This window comes from Saccostrea echinata, unplaced genomic scaffold, assembly GCF_033153115.1.
Source record: "Saccostrea echinata isolate AGI-Se365-2 ecotype Australia unplaced genomic scaffold, CSIRO_AGI_Sech_v1 ptg000051l, whole genome shotgun sequence".
Classification (NCBI taxonomy): domain Eukaryota; kingdom Metazoa; phylum Mollusca; class Bivalvia; order Ostreida; family Ostreidae; genus Saccostrea; species Saccostrea echinata.
Genome location: NW_026889800.1, coordinates 6,213,230 through 6,238,204, shown reverse-complemented (window position 1 = coordinate 6,238,204; position 24,975 = coordinate 6,213,230). Strand labels below are relative to the sequence as shown.

Sequence of the window (24,975 nt, the reverse complement as noted above, 5' to 3'; positions counted from 1 at the left end):
ATTAATAAGGTATGAGCTAAATTGAAAAAAAAAAGTTGTCCAATTTAATCAGATCATTTTAGATACAAGTATTACTTAATTTTTGGTACATTGAAGTGAGCTATAAAATTTGGCAGAAACATACATGTAATGTAAGCATAATGATAATTTAATCGTGGATTGAATAGTAAAGTTGTTTTACAGGTACATTTGCGTGATATTGGTTGCAATTTTAACACACATCAACAAATTTTGGGTTAACTTTCATTCACTAGTAATAACTAAGTAATTCCTATATTTTACAGAAATCCAATGATATATCATTTATTTAATGATTAAAAAATATTTTCTTCTTTCAGAGAAGCCAAAAATTATGTTGAATGTATCGAGACACTTATCGGGACAGAGTGCCCAGATGACACGAATGCTGTGAAGGCGATAACAGCTTATCAAGAAGCGTGGATACTGGAAACTCTTTCCTTGATGATTGGGATCAACTGTCCACCCATGGGCTACGCTAAAACAAGTAAGTTCTGAGTTACTGATACGCAAAAACAAGTAAGTTCTGAGTTACTGATACGCAAAAACAAGTAAGTTCTGAGTTAATGATACGCTAAAACTAGTAAATTCTGAGTTACTGATACGCTAAAACAAGTAAGTTCTGAGTTAATGATATGCTAAAAAAGTTCTGGGTTACTGATACACTAAAATGTAAGTTCTGAGTTACTGATACGCAAAAACAAATAAGTTCTGAGTTACTGATATGCTAAAAAAGTTCTGAGTTACTGATACACTAAAATGTAAGTTCTGAGTTACTGATACGCTAATTAAAAATAAATACATTTTGAGTTACCGATACGCTAAAATTAGTAAGTTCTGAGCTACCGATACCCTAAAACAAATAAGTTCTGAGTTACTGATATGCTTAATCAAGTATGTTATAAGTAGAGTATAGAATAGGTAAGTTTTGACTGAGATATACGCTAAAACTAATAAGTCTTAGTTATAGGTACGCTAAAACAAATAAGATCTGAGTTATTGATACGCTAAAACTAGTAAGTTCTTAGTTATTGATACGCTAAAACAAGTAGGTTATGAGTTACTGATATGCGTAAACAAGTAAGTTATGAGTTTTTAATACACTACAATAAGTAAGTTTTGACTGAGATACGTAATATACGCTAAAACTAATAAGTCCTTGTTATAGGTACGCTGAAACTGGTAAGTTTTATGTTATAGATACTTAAACTAGTACTTTTTGAGTCATAAATAAAATAAGTAAGTTCCGAGTTTGTTCTGAGCTATTTATACGCTTAAACTAATAATATCTTAGTCCTAAATACGCCAGAACTAGTTAGTAATTTCTGAGGGACTATTGCGCTAAAACTAGTTCGTTCTGAGTAACTATTTAGGGTTCCTTAAAATGCATCTTTTTTTTCTTAAAACCTTCTTTCCAAAAACTTTCTTTTTAACAGAATTTAAGCTTTATCAAATTTCAGACTAGTAATGAATTTGAAGAAATATATACTTATATATGAGGCCTTTGGATCACATGCTCACCAGAGAGGGTTTTATACATGTATACACTTTATACATGCATATTCAGGAAAAAAAAAAAAAAAAAAAAAAAAAAAAAAAAAAAAAAAAAAAAAACTATTGTGGCTTCTTCGCTGGTTAACCGGAAGAAGGAGAGTGCATTTACATGCAAACACTTTACGTATGGGTATTACTATCTTATGACAGCGTCTAGTAATATATTTGTTTGTACTGAAAGATGCATTGCAATTCTAATTTTACAGCACCAAAACCTGCAACTACTCCTTTTCCATTCTACACGGGGCATGGTCTCATAATCCCCTCAACAGGACAAGCGAGCAAACCGACGACTCAGGCTCCACCGACTCGAGCACCTAAGACGAGGGCTCCAATGACTTTTGCTCCAACACAATCCCCAGGAAAATCCTCCTCAATACCTTTCTCAGGAGGAAATCCTCCTTCCACTGAAAAAAGTGGGGTTTCTGATGGCACCAATGCAGGGGAGATCGTCACAATGTCACGCGGTCTAGTGTGGATTCTTTTAACTGTTTTTACATTAAAAACCTTTCTCTTATAATACTTTATGTTCATATACGAGAAACCACTTCTTCTAATAGAAATTTTGTTTCCTTGAATTTGCATGCATTTATACAAGAAAGATATTTGTCTGCTGTGCATTTTTGTTAAGAGAACTTTTTCTAGCTGTCATATTGGCAGCACACATATTAGCGAATCTTTAGGAATATATCGCCTACGATAAGATAATTCCGTGTTTAGACCATTTTCATTTATTAATATTTTTGTATGCTCCATTACTTTGCATAAGGTTTAACAAAAATACAAAAATATCTTCCTTGAGAGAATATTCAAACTTGAACCCTTTAAGGAGGTTTCCACACTTGTATCCATAGCATGGATGCCCACAAACTATTTCTCCACCAACACACTTGTTCATGTTATATTGTCACTCATATAGTAATATTTCTGTTTTATATCGTCTTTGTCCACTTGGTAACTTATATGTACATCCAGAAATCTGAAAACATAAGCAAAGAAATCAGTGATCGTATCATTAGAAACAAGCATGCATTGCTCAAATAGAATTATGATCATATTCATCAATTCTGTATCACCTAAATATTCAATAAACCAAATCCTGCAGGGTAAATTGCTGAAGAAGAGAACAAGATACTACTACTTAAATATTAAATCTTCACACAGATTTGAAGTAAATGATCATTACACACGTCTACAAGAATCGTTTTCAACGGGGAGAGGGAGACGATAGCTGTTTTGTTTTACATTATTGAGAAAATGTTCACCACTTGTACACATAACAATACGCTTACAAAATCACTGGAACAACCCCCCTTAATTTCTTACAACAGAGCTATCTGAATAATTCAAGGTCAACTCCAAATGTCATGATTAACTTCTTATTATTATTTACCTTTATCTGAAAAAAAAAAGGTCTATACATGTATGATCAACTCTAATGTCAACAATCTTGACCTTATTAAGCTGTGTTTGAATTTAAAATTAAATAAGGTGACCAACAATGGAAGAAATGTATTTAATTTCCTTCGAACCCAAAATCAAAAGTGAAACTAACGTTATAGCTTCAGTGGCAATATTGGAATCTTGTCATTCTGATTCGCCTACTAGAATGTGAAGTTGAAACAGATCACTTAGAGAAAAAAAAAGCTAAATGACACAGCTAAACGCAATTGTTGAAGGAGATTGATGAATCACACTTTTTCTTAATATATAATACTAATGTTACATTAATTGTATAAAAAAGTTATAAATCAAAATCACTGAACTCATTTTGTATTAGATTATTCTTATGTTTATGTATATCCATAGCAAAATAAAATATAAATTACAAACTGTCTACATGGTATTTTTTCCTATGGTGGTTCGATTCAGTCCTATACATATCGCTAGTATAAAGTCATTGTTGAAAGGGGATATAATTCATTTTTAAATGCACTTTTGAGGAAAGTGTTACATGCCCTGACCGTCCCCAAAATTTGATATCTCAAAATGAGCTACAAAACATTTTTCATTCACTATATTTGAAGCTTTGTAGATATTGTCATTGTAATCGATGAACTAAACACACTTTCATTTATTTTATTTAACGGCTTTATGTGTTCACTGGGGCGGCGAAAAATAATCTGATACTAGTATTTGAATCGTAAGTCACTAAAAATTAATGGGAAATATTACAATGGCTGAGGATAATTAAAAAAAAAACAATGAAATGAATGTGAATAAAAATTTTCGGACGTTTCTATCTAATGTCAAGAATGGAGGAATTCAATTGTATCAACTTCTTCAAATTCACTGAGCGTTCTTTCGGCAAGAAAGTCATTTGAAATGTAATTAAAAATATCACATACAATACAACTTTGTGGAGCTAAAGAGTTGATGACAAAAGAAATAATTATGAAAATGCTGGTGAAAATCACTCCCCCACCTTTCCCCAATCCAATTCGCCTTCCCCGTGTTAAATCCTTCCGACAAGAGAGCAAGGATTACCCGAGTATCAAAGAGTTTTCTTGATATGGTCATCTTCAACCCGCTTACACACAAAAAATACTTCCAAATTGATATACTATAGTGAAAACTTTGATACTATAGCTAACTATAGTAAACTATAATTTACTATAGTGCTTTTTTATATACTATAGTGAAGCTTTGATACTATAGCTAACTATAGTAAACTATAATTTACTATAGTGCTTTTTATATACTATAGTGAAAACTTTGATACTATAGCTAACTATAGTAAACTATAATTTACTATAGTGCTTTTTTGTTAGGGCCATCTGATGGCCAACGTTCTTGGTACCACAGCTTTTAATTACATGCAATAAGTTAACAACAGTTCAGCCGAGGTACTACGATATACCAATTTATTATATACCCAACTGTTTGTCACTCAGTTTTACTGTCGAATTTATGCAATCACTGCTTCGCATCTCGTTTGATCTGATGATCCGCGCCTGTCAACTCGACGTGATACGACTCTTCGGATCAAGTTACTGTTATAATAATATATATATAAAGCCTGGTTTTACCTTGGCTTATTTCTGTTTGGTTTTATAGATAGATTCCCACAAATCCTTGTGTCCTGCTTCACCTCTATCTCTGTGTCATTATAGAACAAGGTCTGTCCCCAGTGTGTCTCTCTAGTATAAATATAAAGGTCTGTTTTTATGTTGAAAATCAAAATTTAAGTGATACTGATATTTCGGAAAAAACATACTTGGGTTTACATATTTATAAAAGAATTTTAAAATACCTGCATGAATTCTTTAACATATTCATCAGTAAATTATTGGTGTTACATTCCCTTACTGCCAAAGAAGATTTTTCAGGTTGTGATAAAACGAGAATTATTTTATGGTAGAATACTGTAGATCACTTTATTTTCGAAACACCTTATTCTCGTGAGATAGAAGATAGTCATTAAATCTTTATTAACGAGACAAAATTTTCACAAATTGTGTTTCTTTTGCTCTGTATAATCTTAAGGAATACTAATATACACGAGAATGAAATTTACGAGAGCACACTGTGTCGCGAAATTACGCAAAAAATAAAGTTCTCGCGAAAAAGTGATTAATAGTAATATAGATGTCTCACTGTGAATAAGGAGAAGTGGAAAGGACAACATTTTCTGGAAATGTGACGGTAAACCATAACACAAACCCATGGAAGATTGACGACCCAAAACAGGACAGCTCAAATTTTCTCTGGAATATTACAATCAAATCGATATAAATGTTACATTTAATTTAATCTGTAACTTTTGAAAAATACACGATTTATCATAACTATGTAGAAAAAACAAACTTGAGAAAAACAAAAGACGTCTTTTGAAAGTGCCAAACTATTTACAAGTATATGAAACAAGAGGCCCAAGGGCCTTAACGGTCACCTGAGTATAATACAACGATTTAGAAGTTAAATACACTGATAAATGAAGCTTTGTTGCCCTAAAGCAAGAGAAGTAGGAAGATCAGGATCATTAAAATAATTAGTCTAGTATTCAGTATCAACTCATCAATTAAGTTCTAATCTGCCCCCCCCCCCCCCCCCCCCCTACTTAACACTATCACCATGCAGACTATTAACAAACTATTAGAGCTTCTGTACTATTTTTAAACCAATATTAAGACCTCTAGCATTGACCTCTCTTATGGTCTTTGAAGAACTTTTAATAAGATAAGTTATTTTTGTCTCATTTTTATTTATCTATTACTTACAGGTCTACCTGATTATTAAAACTAAGAAAGTACTTTTTGAATTATACGATAAACATTCTTGCATAATTATCTTATTCTATTAACCTTTCAAATACATTATTCACAGTGATTAATTATCAAAGGTGAATGGAAAAGGGGAATAACTTCTCTCAGAAGAATAGAAATTAATAGAGCCCTGCCCAGGACCAGAATGCTTAGACAAATGGTCCAGATGTTCAAAAATCTGGTAGAAATACGGTTACTTATATCATTTAAACTTTTACTCAGTTTGCTTCCGATATGCCCAGAAGCAGAGAAGAATTTCACAGGTACAATGCATTTTCACTACAGATTCAACAAAGCCTTACCCTAACACCAGAACCCAAGACCAAGGGTCAAGAAATTTACAAATTTGGAAGAGTTACCCTCATCATCATAACTGTGGACTTCAAAGAATTAACACTTTTCCACTATATTATCAAAAGCCCCCCTCCCTCGTTATGCTAGAACCCCTGACCCTAGGACCACAAGATTTAAAAATTCTGTTCAAAGCTCCCATTTTCATCATAGCTAAGCAATTTATTTATCAGCTCAACACTAAGGAGCAGACAGGATTAATTAATGATTAATTAATAGAATTAATGCTTTTTCACTATATAATCAATAGAGCCCCCCTCCTCAAGAACCCCAAAAACTGAGGCCATATATTTAAAAAGTTTGGAAGAGGCATCCTTGCCTATCATAACCATCCACTTAGTTTGTTCAAATAATACCCAGGAGCAGAGAAGAAGATTTTCAAAGAATTAATGCATTTTCACTATATAATCAATAAAGCCCCACCCTAATACCAGAACCCCTGACCCAGGGGCCATGGCTTTCACAATTCTGGAAGAGGCCCACCTCCTCATCATAACTATGTACTTAGTTTATCACCTTATTGCCCAGGAGCAGAGGAGAAGATTTTCAAAGAATTAATGCATTTTCACTATATAGTCGATAGAGCCCCGCCCTAACACCAGAACCCCTGACCCTGGGGCCATGAAATTCACAATTTTTGAAAAGGCATCCTTATGCATCATAACCATCCACTTAGTTTGTTTAAATAATACCCAGGAGCAGAGAAGAAGATTTTCAAAGAATTAATGCATTTTCACTATATAATCAATAGAGCCCCACCCTAACACCAGAACCCCTGACCCAGGGGCCATGGCTTTCACAAATCTGGAAGAGGCCCACCTCCTCATCATAACTATGTACTTAGTTTATCACCTTAATGCCCAGGAGCAGAGGAGAAGATTTTCAAAGAATTAATGCATTTTCACTATATAGTCGATAGAGCCCTGCCCTAACACCAGAACCCCTGACCCTGGGGCCATGAAATTCACAATTTTTGAAAAGGCATTTTTGCTCATCATAACTATGTACTTAGTTATTTTATTTAATACCCAGGAGCAGAGAAGAAGATTTTCAAAGAATTAATACATTTTCACTATATAATCAATAGAGCCCTGCCCTAACACCAGAACCCCTGACCCTGGGGCCATGAAATTCACAATTTTGGTAGAAGCACTCTTGCTCATCATAACAATGTACTTAGTTACTTTATTTAATACCCAGGAGCAGAGAAGAAGATTTTCAAAGAATTAATACATTTTCACTATATAATCAATAGAGCCCTGCCCTAACACCAGAACCCCTGATCCTGGGCCATGAATTTCACAATTTTGGTAGAGGGCTCAATGCTTATTACAATGATGCCAACAGTTTGACTGCTTGATGTCCAGGAGTAAAGAAGAAGATTTTTAAAGATTGCATTATTTTTGGTGGTTTCAGCCCCACCCCTCAGGCCCCAGGGGGGCAGGGACCATGAAATTCAAAATTTTTGTTCCCCTTCACCCATAGATGCTATATGCCAAATTTGGTTGAAATTGGTTAAGCGGTTTCAGAGAAGAAACTAAAAATGTTCAAATGTTAACACACGACGCACGCCGACGGACGAGAACGGATAGCAATAGGTCACCTGAGTGACTCAGGTGACCTAAAAAAAAGAAACATAAATACAAAACGTAACTTGTTGATGCTTTTTAAAAAGAAAGAAGAAAAAACAAAACAAAAGCTTAAATAACCAAGAGCAATATTCCTCATATTTTTTTCTTCACCTGAATATCAGAAATGTCTGAGATGGACACTTTATGTAGGTCAAAGGTAACTAAAGGGTAACCATGGGATATAATGTCTTCTGGAGAAACACAACGCACATGTGCCCCACCTGCCACAAAAAAAGTGAATATTTCATATGTACATTGTACCACAAGAACTAGAATGTATTCAACAAAAATGTGTCTAATGTCCTTACGTGATATGCACTGCCTGGCATAGTTTTTCATGCAGTCCATTGATACTTTATATCTGTCCTTCATTTCACTCCAAATCTCCAGTCTATACAGTGTCAAGAATACAGAATAAAAGGTTTCTGAACATCATTTTACAATAAAATGCTCATAAAAGTGATTCTTTTTTGTAAGATATTTTTTATCTTTAAGAGAATTTTCAATCTTTCTAAAGACTATTTTGCCGACCATTAGAAAGAGTCTCTATGCACGTACTTTTCTGTTATCTCATCGTCGGAAAACGGGGCTATATATAGCACAGCAGAGGAAGGAAGCATTAATCCACCCTGAAATTCACAAATTACTGTAAAATAACATTTTCTGGGTTGGAGGAAAATATATTGGTTCATGTAGCTTGAATTTCGTGCATAAAGTAGATACATGATACTGTAGTTTGAAAATGCAACATTTGGGAGGACTAGGATTTATAGGTTTTTTTATATTACAAAGAAAATCAAACCCCAGAAACAACATTTCGTTTGATTTCAGATTAAAACATAGCCGAAATAAATTGTAGAAAACACAACTAAGAAGTTCAACTTAAAATGGCTTATCTATATCTTTAATTATAAAACTAGCATTATACCTTAAGCATTACTCGGATAAAAGATATTGAGCAATCAACCTATAAAAGTGCCTTAATTAAATGACTATAAAATTAAAGCAATTAAAAACACCAATGTGTGAAGGTAGGGAAAAAGAAGCCAGGAAACTCTTTGTCAAAAGACATTGAAAGGTGAGTTTAATATGTTTGGTTACAATATCTTGACCAAACATTATTTCCCGATCATAATAAGGAGCACACGGTGGGTGTGACCGGTCGGCATGGGATGCTCACTCCTCCATGGCACCTGATCCCACCTCTGATGTTTGGAGGTCCGTGTTTGCTCTGCTCCCGATTGTATTAATGGACATTGGGCTTGAATATTGTTCGTTATCTCCATATTTCATATCCATCTATTGTCAAATTATAAAAGAATTGTTAACCTTTCAACATGTCAATGAAAGTAATTGCTCTCTGAATCATGGAAGAAATGAAAAAAATTCTAATGCATTAATGCATGTAATCAAACTACAAATACCTTTTTCATCCAATGATCTCTGATATGAAGGACTGAAGGTAACATTGACTCATAGAGCAAGGAATAGCCCTGAAAAGTAGATTTATAACATAACACAAAACACTCACAGAACAAGGAATAGCCCTGAAAAGTAGATATATAACATAACACAAAACACTCATAGAGCAAGGGATAGCCCTGAAAAATAAATCTGACTACATATAAAACAACACACTCATGGAGCAAGGAATATGCCTGTAAATTTCAGACAAATATATGCAATAGTCTCCGAGAACAGGTTCGGACAAAATCACGTTTATAGACAGCTAGACAGAAGGACGGACAAACAGACAGACATGCTGATTTCAACATAACCCCCCAAACTTCGTTTGCGAGGGGTATAAAAATGGTAACTTGAATACAGAGGGTACCAAGGGACGATACCTCTGCACAGTCGATTTTACTGGCAAACTGGCTATTCCTTATTCTTTGAGTGTACTCTAGGTATTGAAGACACTCATTGTATAATATAAAAAACAAAACAGTCCTAGACCAAGGAAAACCCCTACAAAGTAAATCATTATCAGAACATTATGAATAAAATCAAATCTCAGATGTTTCCACATGTCGGACTCGTCATGTCCTCACTTCATTAGCAAAAGATTAATCGTTGTTGGAAACCCAGATTGATCTCCATTCGAGGAGTGGAGTGTAATCAGCCACAGTTTTCTGACAAAAAAGATAAAGATGCCCTCAAAAAATTATTATTAATAGATTGTCGACGGATTTTCCCGTTATTTCCCGATCATGACAAGGAGCACACGGCGGGTGTGACCGGTCGGCAGGGGATGCTCACTCCTCCATGGCACCTGATCCCACCTCTGATGTTTTGGAGGTCCGTGTATGCTCTACTCCTATTCTGTATTGTTTAATGGACTTTTGAGCTTGAATACTGTTCGTTATCTCCATATATTTCATCTCAAAACATCTTGATATAAAAAAAATGTTGATTCTGAATTACAAAACTGTCTCTGTATACATTTCATTGTGAAGTAGAATAAACTCTGAATGACAAATACATCTCGGTATACATACCATCCACTCACTAACTATAACATCCACTTTTTCTGGTAACCTGACATCCTGTTAAAAAGAATATGGTTTACATAATAATTTGGTACATGTAGTATTCGAAGATTATTTGACGTATTAATATCGTTTATATTTTAGGTTTATATTTTAGAGTCGCCCGCATGGCGCAGTGGTTAGAGCATTTGCTCTAGAGTCGCGCAGTAAGGGGTTGATCCTTAAGGCGCGGGTTCGAATCCCACTGCGGGACGTAGAATCCGGTCCTTCGGATGAGACCGTATAAACCGAGGTCCCGTGTCGCAATAAGTGCTGGCACGAAAAAAGATCCCCTCACTGCCCAAGGGCCCTGAGTGCCAAGTATAGGTCAAAATTTGTAGCCCTCCACCTGCAAGTGATGGCGTGTCCATATGAGTGAAAAATTTTCTCTCGAGACGTTAAACAACAAACAATCGATCAATCAATCAATTTATATTTTAGGAGACAATTTGTAATGATCAATAGTTTAAAGCTGATGTGACATTTTGTTAGAATTGATATTTAAACGTAATGTGTCATATTGTAATAGAGAGTTTTTAAAGGTGATAGCTTTTGTAGATATTAATGTTTTTCAGGCGATGTAACATCTTGTTAAATGATTAATTTTATAAAGGTGATATATCATCACCCAAGGTTTAATGTTTTAATGAAGTAACATCTTGTAATAATTAATGTTTAAAGATGAAATATCATCTTAGAATAATCATGGTCGAAATGTGAATCAACATCTTGTAATTAAATGATCTATATTACAAATGTAAATAACAAAACATCTTGTAATGTTTTATATTACAAAGTTGAGGTAACATTTCGTAATATGTACATTTGCTGTGTTTTTCTACCTAACCAACTATGAAATTGATTTGAATGCCACTTTCGTGTACACTCACCGTCACGGTAGCTCAGTCGGTAGAGCGCTCACTCATTGATCGGAAGGTCCTGAGTTCGAATCTCGGGCGCAACTGACTTAAGTCGATAAAAAATAGGTTAACAACAGTTCCTTCGCCAAGGGCTAGGCTCGGTGAAGATGCGGGTCCTTCGGAAGAGGCCTCAGAAACCGAGGCCCCAGTGTCACGTAAGGAGTTGGCACGATAAAGATCCCTCACTGCTCAATGGTCCCGAGTGCCGAGTAAAGGTTTAAATTTGAAGTCCTTTACTGGTATATGGTGAGGTCTCTATATGAGTGAAAAATTGTCAAATGGGACGTAAAAAACATACTATAAATCAATCAATCGTGTATACTCACGCGTAGAAAAATGCACGGACAAAACACAGCAATAACTCTCATAAAACCTAACAACTTACCTTTAATAAGTCTTATTATAATGATAATGTGAGAATGGTGTATGATTAATTTATTAAACTGATGTGACATCTCGTAATGGTGAACATTTAAAGATCAGGTGAGATCTTGTTATTGTTAATATTTTCAAGGTGATAAGAGACCATGTAATAATTAATTTCATTTATTAAGCAGTACATTTTAGTTTATTTGATATCCTATCATAAGCATACAGGCATTTGATCTGACTTTTTGTTGAGAGGTATAAGAGATTATTATAAGTCTCTGGTGGCATACACTAGACAAAATTGCTAACGCACCACCGAAGAAAATTAACATTTTACTATTCAGAACTTGTTTATGATGTATTTGTGTATAAGTATGTTACTTGAGTAAAAGATAATGCATTTAAATGTCTTAATTGATAAATAACAACAATGTTAACTGAAGCGTAACCATTTCATAGGGGAAAAAATGAAAATCGTGTGCCTACTTTTTGGAGGAATAAATTTCTATTTTTTTTTCTCTTTGTGTTTGTGTTCTTTATGTTTGTACTAATTAAAATCTCAGAAAAAAATTACACCGTATGCAGCGTTTGACCCCAGGAGAGCATATGAAAGCAGTGAGTATGGTGTCTGCAGAGGGTTCCTTTGGAGAAATTTATAAAAAATTAAAACAATTAAAAGATTATTTATTCCTCTAGTGAACAATTGTTTCAAATAGATAAACGGCATTAAGTAAGCACCACACTACCATTTCAGGATTGTTCCACAAAACTGGGGCAACGGGAAGTTGGGTGGACTGGGTATAAACACCAAGGCACTGGAGGACTACTTAAAGCGATATGGGTGAATTCAAAAAAAAAAATGACCAAACGCATATTTATCAACCCACACTAAAAATACAGGCAATAAAAATAGATTTCTATGTCTCAGCATATGTCTTTAGATAGTGTCTAAATACCTGCCAAATATCTCGTTGATATCTCAATTAACAAAAAAGTTACGCCCAAAAATGATGCTAAAATTGTCAGGAGTGCAACACCTTTTTGTGACATTTTGAAATTTCAATATTTTTTGGAGATCTGTGAAATAAAAAAAACAATACTTCATGTTGAAAATAAAGACTTTCCTGATAATGTTCAAAGTATTGAGCTTTAAATGTGGACTGTCATAACTTTTGTTTAATCAAGTTGTGGTCATGACTGATGTTTAAAAAAATGTTATACTATGTCAGGAGTGCAACAGAAAAAATGTAGTGTTGCCAAAAAAACATCAATTGTAAAATTCTGATAGAAAATTAAGACAAAAAAGAATTTTTGGAAGTGTAAAATAATAACTGATATACAATTTAAAACTTAAAAATGTTATCTAAATCACAAGCAGTATTAATGAGAGTCAAGTATATGTGCATACCCAAAAATGTCAGGAGTGCAACATTTGATGTTTTGCTCCCAAACATGAAAAAACTATTATCATTATTTGATTTTCTGATTTTTATTTTGGAAAATAAAGACACAAAGAACATTTTTACCAAATAGATTTATCAATTACAGCATCTGTCTGTGCTTCAGATCCATATTTCTATGGTCAGGAGTGCAACACATTTTTTTAAAGATTCAAGTTGTGTGTCGAAAAGATTTCTATTCATGCTTAGAGGTATTCATTAATTAATAATGATCTTTTTGTATAATTTAATGCTAAATTATTGATAGTTTTTTTTTTATTAAAATCCTTCCTTTTTCAATTTTATCAATTCAGATGTGTTTTTATCTTTTTGTGATTTTTTTTAATGAACGTTAAAAATAAACACACTAAAACATTGTCATTAAATTCAAGTAATTCCTCCTCAACTTCACTGAAACAACAGAACAAGTTCTTATGTAATTTTCACTTCACAATTCTACTCTTAAAGGCCCCAATGCTTTTGGTCAGGAGTGCAACAAATATGTTAGAATTATAAATCATCCACTAAGAATAAAAATAAAGAAAAAATGATGAGTAGAATTTTTCTGGTGGGTTACTGTGTTTGTCCTCTAAAGGAAAATATGCTTTAAAATATATTTTATCTTCTAAATATACATTTAAGCTAGTTTTTTGGCATAAAATAGGGTATAATTCCAGATAAAATGCGAATTTTAAATACTTTCATCTGTCTTAATTATGAAGTATTGGACTATAGGTATCGCACAATTTCATTACCACTTGATGTTGCCAACACTTTATGAATTTTTGTGTTCTATGGTTTTAATTTTAAACTTTACTGCAGTCAGGAGTGCAACAAAACTGCTTTATAATTACCAATGCTTTTTAACTATCTTTACTAAAAAATAAGTTGCAAAAAAATGCTTGATACTATTTGATGTTCAAAACACTATGTCTATCAACAAATTACAGAAATTTTACAGTCAATTCAGGGAATAGTTTTCATCATTTCACATATATTTTAAATAAAATTTATATATATTACACTTTGCAAATAATCATGTTTTAAGGTCTTCAAAATATGAAAAACCTGCTGTAAACAATGAAAAATATCAAAACGACAAATTGATTTACAAAGTAAGAATGGGTTATTGTGTGTTATAATTTTTAAAACAATGTTAAATAAAATACATATCAGATGTCAGGAGTGCAACACAATAATGTAACATAGGGTCACTTCAAAATCTAGTATTTTTCGTAAGAGAACTCGTATATAACACTTCTTTTTTGGCTTAGATTTAAAGAATTGACTTGAACGGACAAAAAAGTGAATTTTGGGGAATTTTATTGCTTCATATTTTTTTCATATTAAAACTTTTCAAACCAGAATTGAAAAAATAATGTAAAATAACAATCAAAAAGCCCATTTTTTGTCACATGTACAAGAGAAGATACTCAATCAAGGTCTACATTTAATCATTTATACCCCTTTTACCATTTTGAAGCATAAAAAACTATAATTTCTTTTGATTGTGTATTTTAGAAAGTCTTTTAAGGTGTAATGATATTTTATTTTTTCAAAAGAAATTTTACTCATAAAAATTCTGAAACTTTTTAATCCAATTGTCTATTCTATTGCCACTTTAGGATTTTAAACTAGAATGCATTTGCAATATGATGATATAAGTGAAAAATATGTTATAAGTAATTGAATTTTGCCAAAAAAAATCAGTTTGGCGGTCATTTTTTTAATTCACCCATATGGTAGTCAATCGCTGCATATTTGATTTTTTACTGGGATATTGCTTCTGGTACAACCTCACAGACCACCATCGGTATTCACCAACTTCATATCAGGGCAAAAAAGATGCGCAATGCACGTCAGGAAATTGGTTTTCGGGCAAGAAGGTCATTTAATGGTCTTGCCATATGTATTGGAAAAGATGACATATTATATGTTAGTACCGATTAGACAAATGTTCAATTCACAAATAAGAATAACAAGTGGTGGATTAGCAATTTTGCCTAGTGCATAGACCTTTACCATGATTTGACACAGTGTTCTGAGTAATTTCTTTAAGGTGATTTTATTTAATATTCTGAATTTTGAAATCATAGTAGTTAAATTAAAGGTTGTCAGAAGTTTATGCTATGGCCACAAGATCAATGATAAGGGTATTTTGCTTTTATCTATTTTTCTTTGTCTGTCTAATTGTTAGCAAATTTATCAATGCTTTTTTGAAATAAATATTGTGGACACATAAAAATGGAAACCCAGAAATTTTGATTTTATGGCATTTTCAATTTAAAAAAAAAACCTATCAAAAACTACATTGTCTTTCAAGCAAAATATTATTATTAGACATACATAGTAATCTTTAGAATTTATTATCTTTTTTTCTAATTTTGTTTTCTTTTACTCAGTGAAAAATTGGTGATTTATCTATCGTTTTCAAAGATATGTATAAGTTATAACTCTTAATCCACTCACGTTACAATCATAAAACTTAAAAAAAAAAGCTTTCAAAAAACAAATCAGAAAATCAAATTAAAATGCACTTAAGATAAAGAAAACTAGACCTGGACATACCTCTGCTTTACCATGTTCATGTATGTGTAACCTGATTAACCTTGCATGATATTCTGTCAGACATACCTTTGTGTTACCCTGTATGACAGTTATTCTGTCAGACATACCTCTGTGTTATCCTGTATGACAGTTATTCTGTCAGACATACCTCTGTGTTACCCTGTATGACAGTTATTCTGTCAGACATACCTCTGTGTTATCCTGTATGACAGTTATTCTGTCAGACATACCTTTGTGTTACCCTGTATGACAGTCATTCTGTCAGACATACTTCTGCATTACCCTGTATGACAGTTATTCTGTCTTACATACCTCTGTGTTACCCTGTATGACAGTTATTCTATCTGACATACCTCTGTGTTACCCTGTATGACATTATTCTGTCAGACATACCTCTGTGTTACCCTGTATGACAGTCATTCTGTCAGACATACTTCTGCATTACCCTGTATGACAGTTATTCTGTCTTACATACCTCTGTGTTACCCTGTATGACAGTTATTCTATCTGACATACCTCTGTGTTACCCTGTATGACATTATTCTGTCAGACATACCTCTGTGTTACCCTGTATGACAGTTATTCTGTCAGACATACTTCTGCGTTACCCTGTATGACAGTTATTCTGTCTTACATACCTCTGTGTTACCCTGTATGACAGTTATTCTATCTGACATACCTCTGTGTTACCCTGTATGACAGTTATTCTGTCAGACATACCTCTGTGTTACCCTGTATGACAGTTATTCTGTCTGACATACCTCTGTGTTACCCTGTATGACAGTCATTCTGTCAGACATACTTCTGCATTACCCTGTATGACAGTTATTCTGTCTTACATACCTCTGTGTTACCCTGTATGACAGTTATTCTATCTGACATACCTCTGTGTTACCCTGTATGACATTATTCTGTCAGACATACCTCTGTGTTACCCTGTATGACATTTATTCTGTCTGGCATACCTCTGTGTTACCCTGTATGACAGTTATTCCATCTGACATACCTCTGTGTTACCCTGTATGACAGTTATTCTATCAGACATACCTCTGCTTTACCCTGTATGACAGTTATTCTGTCTGACATTTTATTTTCAGCAACAACCAGTCGTGTCTGGGTGGAAAGGCTGCTCCCTTCTATGGCATACACTGTTCCAAATTATGAATTCATATTTTAAAGCAACTTACATCTTTCATGGCTTTGATATTCATATTAATTCAATAAAATATGATTTTTTTTCAAATATTTATGTAATGCTCAAATTTTCTGAGATATATTTCAATTTTGCATTTAAATCAACTGTTTTGGAATTTTATTACAAATTTACAAGAGACTCATGGGTAACATCGCTCACCAGATCTCACCCCTGATGATATTGGAGGACCATGTTTGCTCTGCTCCCGATTTGTATTATTTAAATGAACTTTAAGCTTGAATACTGTTCGTTATCTCCATATTTAATTATATCTATATTACATAAGGATGCTTCTGTATTATTTTACTAATAATGGTTTTGTTATTCTTAAGATTTTTAAGATGTTAATGGTAACCTAACAACAAAGCTTTATAATATAAGTGATGACTTCAACTTTTCAATCGTCAGCTTCCCTTACTTATGTAGCATTATACCCTTATCACCTGCATACGGGGTTAATATCTCTCAGTTGATTCGATTTGCAAGAGCATGCTCTACGTATGAACAATTTCTAAAACAAGTCAAGCTATAGACAAACAAATTGATGAAACAAGGATATCAACAGTCTCGTTTGACAGCATCATTTCGCAAGTTTTATGGTCAATTCAATGACCTTGTAAGAACATACAACCTATCATTGAGTCAACTGCTGACTAACATTTTTCATTTTAATTGTTAGGCCATTATTTATACACTGAACTGTCTGGATTTTTCCATTTTTTTTCAATCATAACAAGGAGCACATGGCGGGTGTGACTGGTCAGCAGGGGATGCTCACTCCTCTATGGCACCTGATCCCACCTCTAAATTCTGAGGTCCGTGTTTGCTCTGCTCTGAATTTGTATCATTTCATTGAACTTTCGAGATTGAATACTGTTCGTTATCTTCATATTTCACATTTTTCTATTAATTCATATGTATGAATCTGATCCCCTATTGTGGCCCCATCCTTACCCAGGGGTCATGATTTGAACAAACTTTGAATCTACACTATCTGAGGATGCTTTCTTTATTAATATTACTAATCATGGCTTTATTATTATGGAAAGAAGATTTTAAAAGGTATGTCGTATAAATTTGATCCCCTGTACTGGCTTCACCCTACCCTTGGGGGTCAAGATTTGAACAAATTTGAATCTACACAATGTAATGAAGTTTTCACATAAGTTTCAACTTCTCTGGCCAAAAGGTTTTTGAGAAGAAGGTTTTTGATAGGTTCCATCTAATTTTTACTTATTCTTAATTATCTCCCCTTGAAACAGGGTGTGGCCCTTCATTTGAACAAATGTGAATCCCTTCACCAAAGAATGCTTTGTGGCAAGTTTGCTTAAAATTGGTACAATGGATCTGAAGAAAAAGATGAAAATGTGAAAAGTCAACACATAAATTTTGATCAGAAAAACTCACCTGAGGTTAGCCAAAGAAAGGTCATTTGAAGTTCAGTATTTTACTGAAAATGAAGTCTCGAGAGGAATTGACCCATGAGGTATAGGGCAGAATTTTGTAAAAAGGTTAAGAGTGCCACACATAAAATGTTTAAACCATTGAATGAAATATAAAACCAGGTACATGTATCAACACAGCTGATGAAAAATTTTCTGAGATAAAATAAAAGACAGATACAGATAGTACAGTAGAATACTTATCGTACACATATTTTTCTTGTTATTTCTGTTTTGACTTAGAAATAATACATCATTTCATTCAACAGTGGAATAAAATGCTTTCTTTAGATTTGATGTTATGAGCAAAATCTTATATACATATAGATATATATCTATCTTCTGTATATACACTGCTATTTCTGTACCTTTTTTCGCGCCGGCCTGTACACAGAATATACTGAGTATCCCTGTTCCCGCCCCCACATCTGCCACCACCTTCCCTCGGATCTTTTCGTAGTTCTTCAATATGGCATATCTGTTAGAAACAGTTAAAAAACGACATAAATATTGGCTCAAGCAGCTTTAGACAAATCATTTACTGATGGAGAAATAAAATCTTGTTAGCGTTTGAAGATCAGACTCTGGCGCGCGGCCGCAGTACGGTGCTTATATTTTTTGCCCGCCAACCAGGTCTGTGTAAACAAATTAAGGACACGTGCTAGCAATGAGAACTAATTATCCCACTTTATCTTCCTCTTCCCAGACATTTTATTCTTAATTGGTTGTATTGAATCATGACATTTAGTGTTCAGAAAACGAATCTTTATTGGCAGATTTATGAAAGCTTAAGCTTCTCATGATCAGTTAAAAATATTAATTTCATTTTCTATTACATTTATAAATGAAGTATTCAATTCAATTCAAAATGACGGGCCCGTAATGGCCGTATTCTCTTTCTTTATATGAATATCCAATCCTGTGATCTTCCTTAATTGAGATCTTAATTGCTTATAACAATATAAATAAAAGGGCATACTTGAAACATGGTTTAATATCACCTTAATACAATGTGCAATATGATATGCCCCCAGTGCAGAACGATTACTGAGTTTATTTATCAGACCTGTAAGCGTTTGTTCTCACTGCGTCGTTCAACATCTCCTCGTGGATTCCTACATCAGCGTAACTTCTACAAAGAAGAAAACAATCTGTCATTATATCAATCCGTTGTTATTTTTGCTAGAAAACAAATTGAGTATTCCCCTACAGTTACTTCGGGTCTCAAACACTTTTTTTGAGTCCACCGTTATCGTTTCCTTCTTCGAAATAATGATTCAATATTTCAATTCTTCCCTTTTTCTTTCTTTTTTTTTTTTTTGTTTTAGTTTGTTTTTCTTTTCTTAAAAAAATATTTTTTTACCATATTTTGCAAAGATAGTTGTACACAAATATGAGTGTGTCCCTGCATTTTCGAGCTGAAATCAAGCCTGGGGATCAAAATGAGCCTTAATTAGTAGGTTTGGAGGTCTTATCGACATCCCTCCCTATTACCCGTTATACGTGAATGCTATTTGCGTCTGATGCTGATCCTTGCAGATAGTTCCGTTAACATTTCTTTTTCTTTCTTTTTTTTTTTTTTTTTTTTTTACATCTGTACGTGATATAAATTAAGTGAAGTTGTTCCGCTGATCGGTTTATTGGATTATAACTTGTTACTCTGTATTATAAACAATGAAGAGGTGTACCTATAATTGAAAACGCTGATTATCAGTTATCCTTATACCTACCAATGCTTTAACCTGAGACGAATTGTCTGTAGATACAAAGGATTTAAAACACTTCAAGTGTTAAACTAAAGAACTCTGATATAAATTACCAGCATCATGAACAAGGTCTACTCAGTGGATTAACTTTCCTTACCTCCTTAAACAATATTTATATTAGAAAAATCATGCTAGTGAATTCACTTTCTCAATATTCTCGCTGAATGTTTAACTGTGACTTAATTTTAAATTTGTAATATACATGTACGGAGAAGGCGTAATAAGTTTTGTGCCCAATCCCTTTGTAATTATAAGGTACAATATAATATGTTCAAACTATAAGTTTATCTTTGCATTATGTTTATTGTTTGAAATTTAGAGATAGTGCCTTGAACTAATCGAATACCTTCTCTAGAAAAAGCATTATCATTATTATTTATCTATACATGTATATAGCAAACCGACCGAGTAAATTCGATTAATATACTGTAATTATTCAAATTCCCTTATGTTCTTGGGAATACCATGTGAACTCCTTTCTATACGACATATTTATCACAATACCGTGGTAAACGCCACACTATATATAGATGTACATAGATACCACAGAATCATACACATCTGTTTCATATTTGGATATTTTACTAGATAAATTACCAGATGATTCGATACGCAAGAGCATGTTCTACGCATGAACAATATCTAAAAAGAGGCAAGCTATTGACAAACAAGTTGATGAAACAAGGATATCAACAGTCTCGTTTGACGTCATCATTTCGCAAGTTTTATGGTGGATACAATGACCTTGTCAGCAAATACAACCTATCATTAATTCAAATGCTGACTGACATTTTTCGTATTAATTGTTTGGTCATTATTTACACACTTGTCTACGGATTTTTCCGTTTTTTCCCGATCATGACAAGGAGCACACGGCGGGTGTGACCGGTCGGCAGGGGATGTTCACTCCTCCATAGCACCCAATCCCTCCTCTGATGTTTTTGGAGGTCTGTGTTTGCTCTGCTCCCGATTTGTATTGTTTATATGGACTTTGATCATGATTACTATTCTATTTCCATATTTCATTCCATCATTTCATGTTCTGTCAGAAACACCAGGAACCCATGTATGCTCTGAGAAATATCCTGATACAATTCAATAAAATATACCCCCGACGCTCTGGTACTGTTACATTCACCTGTGTGGGTATTTTTTATCCATTAGAATTGTAGTGACTACTGTGTTTTTAATGGAGATACTTTCACCTGTATGGGTATTTTATATCCAATAGAATTATAGTGACTTCTGTGTATTTATATCCAATAGAATTATAGTGACTACTGTGCTCTTGCTCTTTATCAACTCTCTCTCTCTCTCCCTCTCTCTCTCTCTCTCTCTGTGGATTCACTTTATACATGTAACAATTAATGATCTATTTTACATACTGCTTTTCAATGTTAAATGTAATTTATTATGTTTTTTCTCTTTGTTTTACCCCCCTTCTCTTTCTCTGGATTCACCAAATACATGTAACAATTAATGATCTATTTTACATACTGCTTTTCAATGTTAAATGTACTTTATTATGTTTTTTTCTCTTTGTTTTACCCCCCTTCTCTCTTTCTCTGGATTCACCAAATACATGTACCAATTAATGATCTATTTTTACATACTGCTTTTCAATGTTAAATGGCATTATGCCTGCTGTTCAATCCATTTCATTTGTAATGAATAAATATATTTCAAACTAAGGTTTTTAATTTCCATTGTTTTCGTGGTAAGAAGAGACCCATGAATTTATATCTCCCACCAAATGTGAAAATTTAATACTGCTATAAAATGTTTCTCCTTTAACTACCAAATTAGATCCCCTCGAATCAGTATTTTTTCCTCAAACCGCAAAAAATTGGACCCACGAAAATAGGAAGAAATCTTACATTGTCTTCACATTAGCTTGATCTTTTTTTTTTTTTTTTTGTTTTTTTTCCCTGTATTTTACTATGCAGTCAGGTAGTCAATAACTTGTACCTTTTTATCCCAAACTATATCTATCTCTTTTTCTCATACTTACTGGAAATATTCCTTGTCTTGATTGCCCGCCGTATTCGTTTGTTCCACAGTGTCCGTAACATTCCTAGAGTCGTCAACATTATCATCGAACTTTTTCCTAAAATATTTATAAATTGATATTAACAAATCCATGGTCACATTGAAAGGTGTGGGTCCATATAGTCCTCTTATACTTCTCCAATGATTGGAGCTTTTCGTCTTTTATTAAATCTCCTTTACTTTTCTTAAAGTTTTGAATTCATTTGTTTACGTATTGTGGTTATCCAGCAATCGAATATCAAGAACATCCGCTAAACATGTTAAACGTCAAAGAAAGAAAAAAAAAAAAATTATGTATCTGACACGAGTTACAGATTAGTAAAGACCTTCCAAACATCAGCCGCCTGTATTCGGATCACACGCAAAATTATAAAAAAAAAAAAGAAAAAAAATTAAACTGTTCAAACGGATGTCTGACTGTTGAAAATTTTCCAACACTTCGCTTATCATTCTCTTCTCAAGCATGACTAAAGGAAAACCATGTCTTTTCCCGTGTACCCAAAAATGTCTGGCACAGCGACAGCTGAGTACATATGTACATTGTAAGTGACTCGATATTTGACCGAATTTTTCTATTAATTCGCTTCTTCTAATTGACGCTTGTTAATTGATACTGTCAATAGCATACAACGATTTGTCGGCGAGACGCACGCACTTTTTCCTGAATTCAACCAGTTCTCTCTCTTTATACACTGTATTTTTTAACCTTTGACATCGGCTACTCCTCATCTCATGCAATTTGTGAAAAATAAAATTGTCCAGTTTACAAATTGCTCTTGCCTTATCTAGATGCAATGCATTTCTCTCGCTATTCTCCCTTTCTTTTAATACTATTGTTACATGCAGTCATTAATAATGCCGCTGAGATATTGCTTTCCTGTCGATTTATACACATGTCCAAACTGAAAGTCCTCGATCTAGAGGAGATTCTTACTGACGAAAGAGAATCACGTTATTAACTAAAACCAACAGCTTTCTGAATGAAGCCTAGTGGGGTGCTTAAGTATTATCTATTTTCGTGATTACTTATATCCCCTGTGGATTAAGTGTTACTATTTTATAGAATTCATGATTTTTTATCGGCTAAGGTGAGAAATTTGACGTCTTGAAGCCGAAACTTGCAACAATTTTTTTATTGGTTTACCTCAGTATCTTTTATAAATTCTATAAGAATTTAAAAATAATTACTTCAAATGAATAGTGAGGTAGTACTCATTGTGAACAGCCAGACAGACTTTGCTGCGAATGATGTTTGTAAAATACAGCCACTTGCTTCGGTAATAATTTTTTTAACCCATAGTATAAATATTGCGTTCAAAAGCAATTTTTTCAATGTCAGGGTTTTCTTGACAATGGTTGATCATTTCATATTCTTTCAAATCTAGACTTTTAATTATTTATTACCGAAACAAGTACCTTTGTTGTAAAACCTTTTTTTTCAGAACGATATTTCAAGGTTCCTTTACACTATGACCATACACTGTACTAGTAATTGGGAAATACAGACAGATACATGGACAGACAAACCAAAAACTACGTGCCCACGAATCCTCGTTTATGGGGTATAAAAACCCGGAGTCTATATAAAATAACGAAAAATTAAATTTGAAAAGTTCGGTCAGTTTTCTAAAATATTATTCGACGATGACAAATTATTTATTTATTTAATAATTAATTAATTAATTAATTATACTACGGGTTTATTATACTATGGGTTTAGTATTAGCCTATACTATGCCACTGTGTCCCAACATCACCGTCTCCCCATCCGCCATCATTTCATAATTATGGCTCGTGTTTTTTTTGTTTAAATATAAAAGATTTCAGAAAGACCATTGACACTTTCAGTAGTCACTACACAGCCTGCTGTAAATTGTACAAAAAATAGTGTACTCAGTGCTTGAGCTGGCAAAAGAGAGACAACTCGTGTTCTTATAGGATAGATAGATAAAGGATAGATAGATAAGAATGGTAAAATTAGCCTACAGATTTAAAAGAAGATATGTGATGTCGTACACTACAGATGTGTTCTAGGATTTTCGTACCCTAAAGCCATACATTTCATCAGAACATTTATTATGAATAGATATAAATATCTGTACATCAAACAAGTTTGTATTTCATATACATGTATAGGGTCTATTCCGGTACTATTTTCATAGAAATTAATACTAAAATAATTCAACAGAAAAGAAACAGATATACCGTTTCGATGGAAACCCTTCCATTTTTACGCTGTTTTGAAAGACACATGTGTTTTATATTTTTCAGATGGGCGCAGACATTGCTGTTTTCGTGGTTATCATTTACATGCATTCAGATCCCGATCCGTAAAACTTTTCATGCGTGGACGGGGTTACTCCCTGTAATTCGGGGCAGACACCTTGTATTATTATTATACTGTAGGGTAAAAATTTACTGCAGAAACAAGTGCTCGTGGAAAAATGATAAAGAGGGCGAAATCTGCGTATAAGCGATTTAAGTGACTATAAACAGTTTCATGATATCAATGAATTAATGCTAATATTTTTTTTTTTTTAAAGAAACTTTGCCACACTGCTACTTTTATTTAAACATTCTATACTGAAAAAAAAAAATCAGATTGCGTATCGATAAAAAAGTCATGAATTACATGACTGTAAATACATTGTACCATGCATTCAAACAAATGAGTGTGAATGCAAGACAACAACAAACCATACATATTCATATATGCACCACTTAAAAAAAAGATAAAAGTAAGAAGACCAAGATTTAAAATAAGCTTACATTCTTGTGTGACCCACGTGCAATGTAATAAATCAGATAGATTGAATTTAAAAACTTACACAGACCCTCGATATATTGATCAAATAAATAAAGTGCTACCTGTGTTCCTTA

The 24,975-nt window shown here is 33.4% G+C and overlaps 1 protein-coding gene across 2 annotated transcripts; it reads right to left on the bottom strand.

The window, feature by feature from the left end:
* Positions 1-2,287: 2,287 nt before the first annotated feature.
* On the bottom strand, positions 2,288-24,382 carry LOC133203567 (protein arginine N-methyltransferase 6-like). Of its 2 annotated transcripts, XM_061339337.1 has the most exons (13): positions 24,301-24,382; positions 22,058-22,153; positions 19,347-19,412; positions 18,649-18,758; positions 16,691-16,791; positions 10,318-10,365; positions 9,244-9,312; positions 8,378-8,448; positions 8,128-8,210; positions 7,931-8,040; positions 5,170-5,279; positions 4,602-4,712; positions 2,288-2,551 (listed from the first exon to the last, which is right to left on the bottom strand). In XM_061339337.1, the coding sequence occupies exons 1-13, from the start codon at positions 24,321-24,323 to the stop codon at positions 2,467-2,469; spliced, it is 1,083 nt and encodes a 360-aa protein (XP_061195321.1). In that variant the 5' UTR covers positions 24,324-24,382; the 3' UTR covers positions 2,288-2,466. The 2 variants fall into 2 exon arrangements, with proteins under 2 accessions (XP_061195321.1, XP_061195320.1); XM_061339336.1 differs by lacking the exon at positions 24,301-24,382 and having other exon boundaries at positions 22,058-22,313.
* Positions 24,383-24,975: the final 593 nt, after the last annotated feature.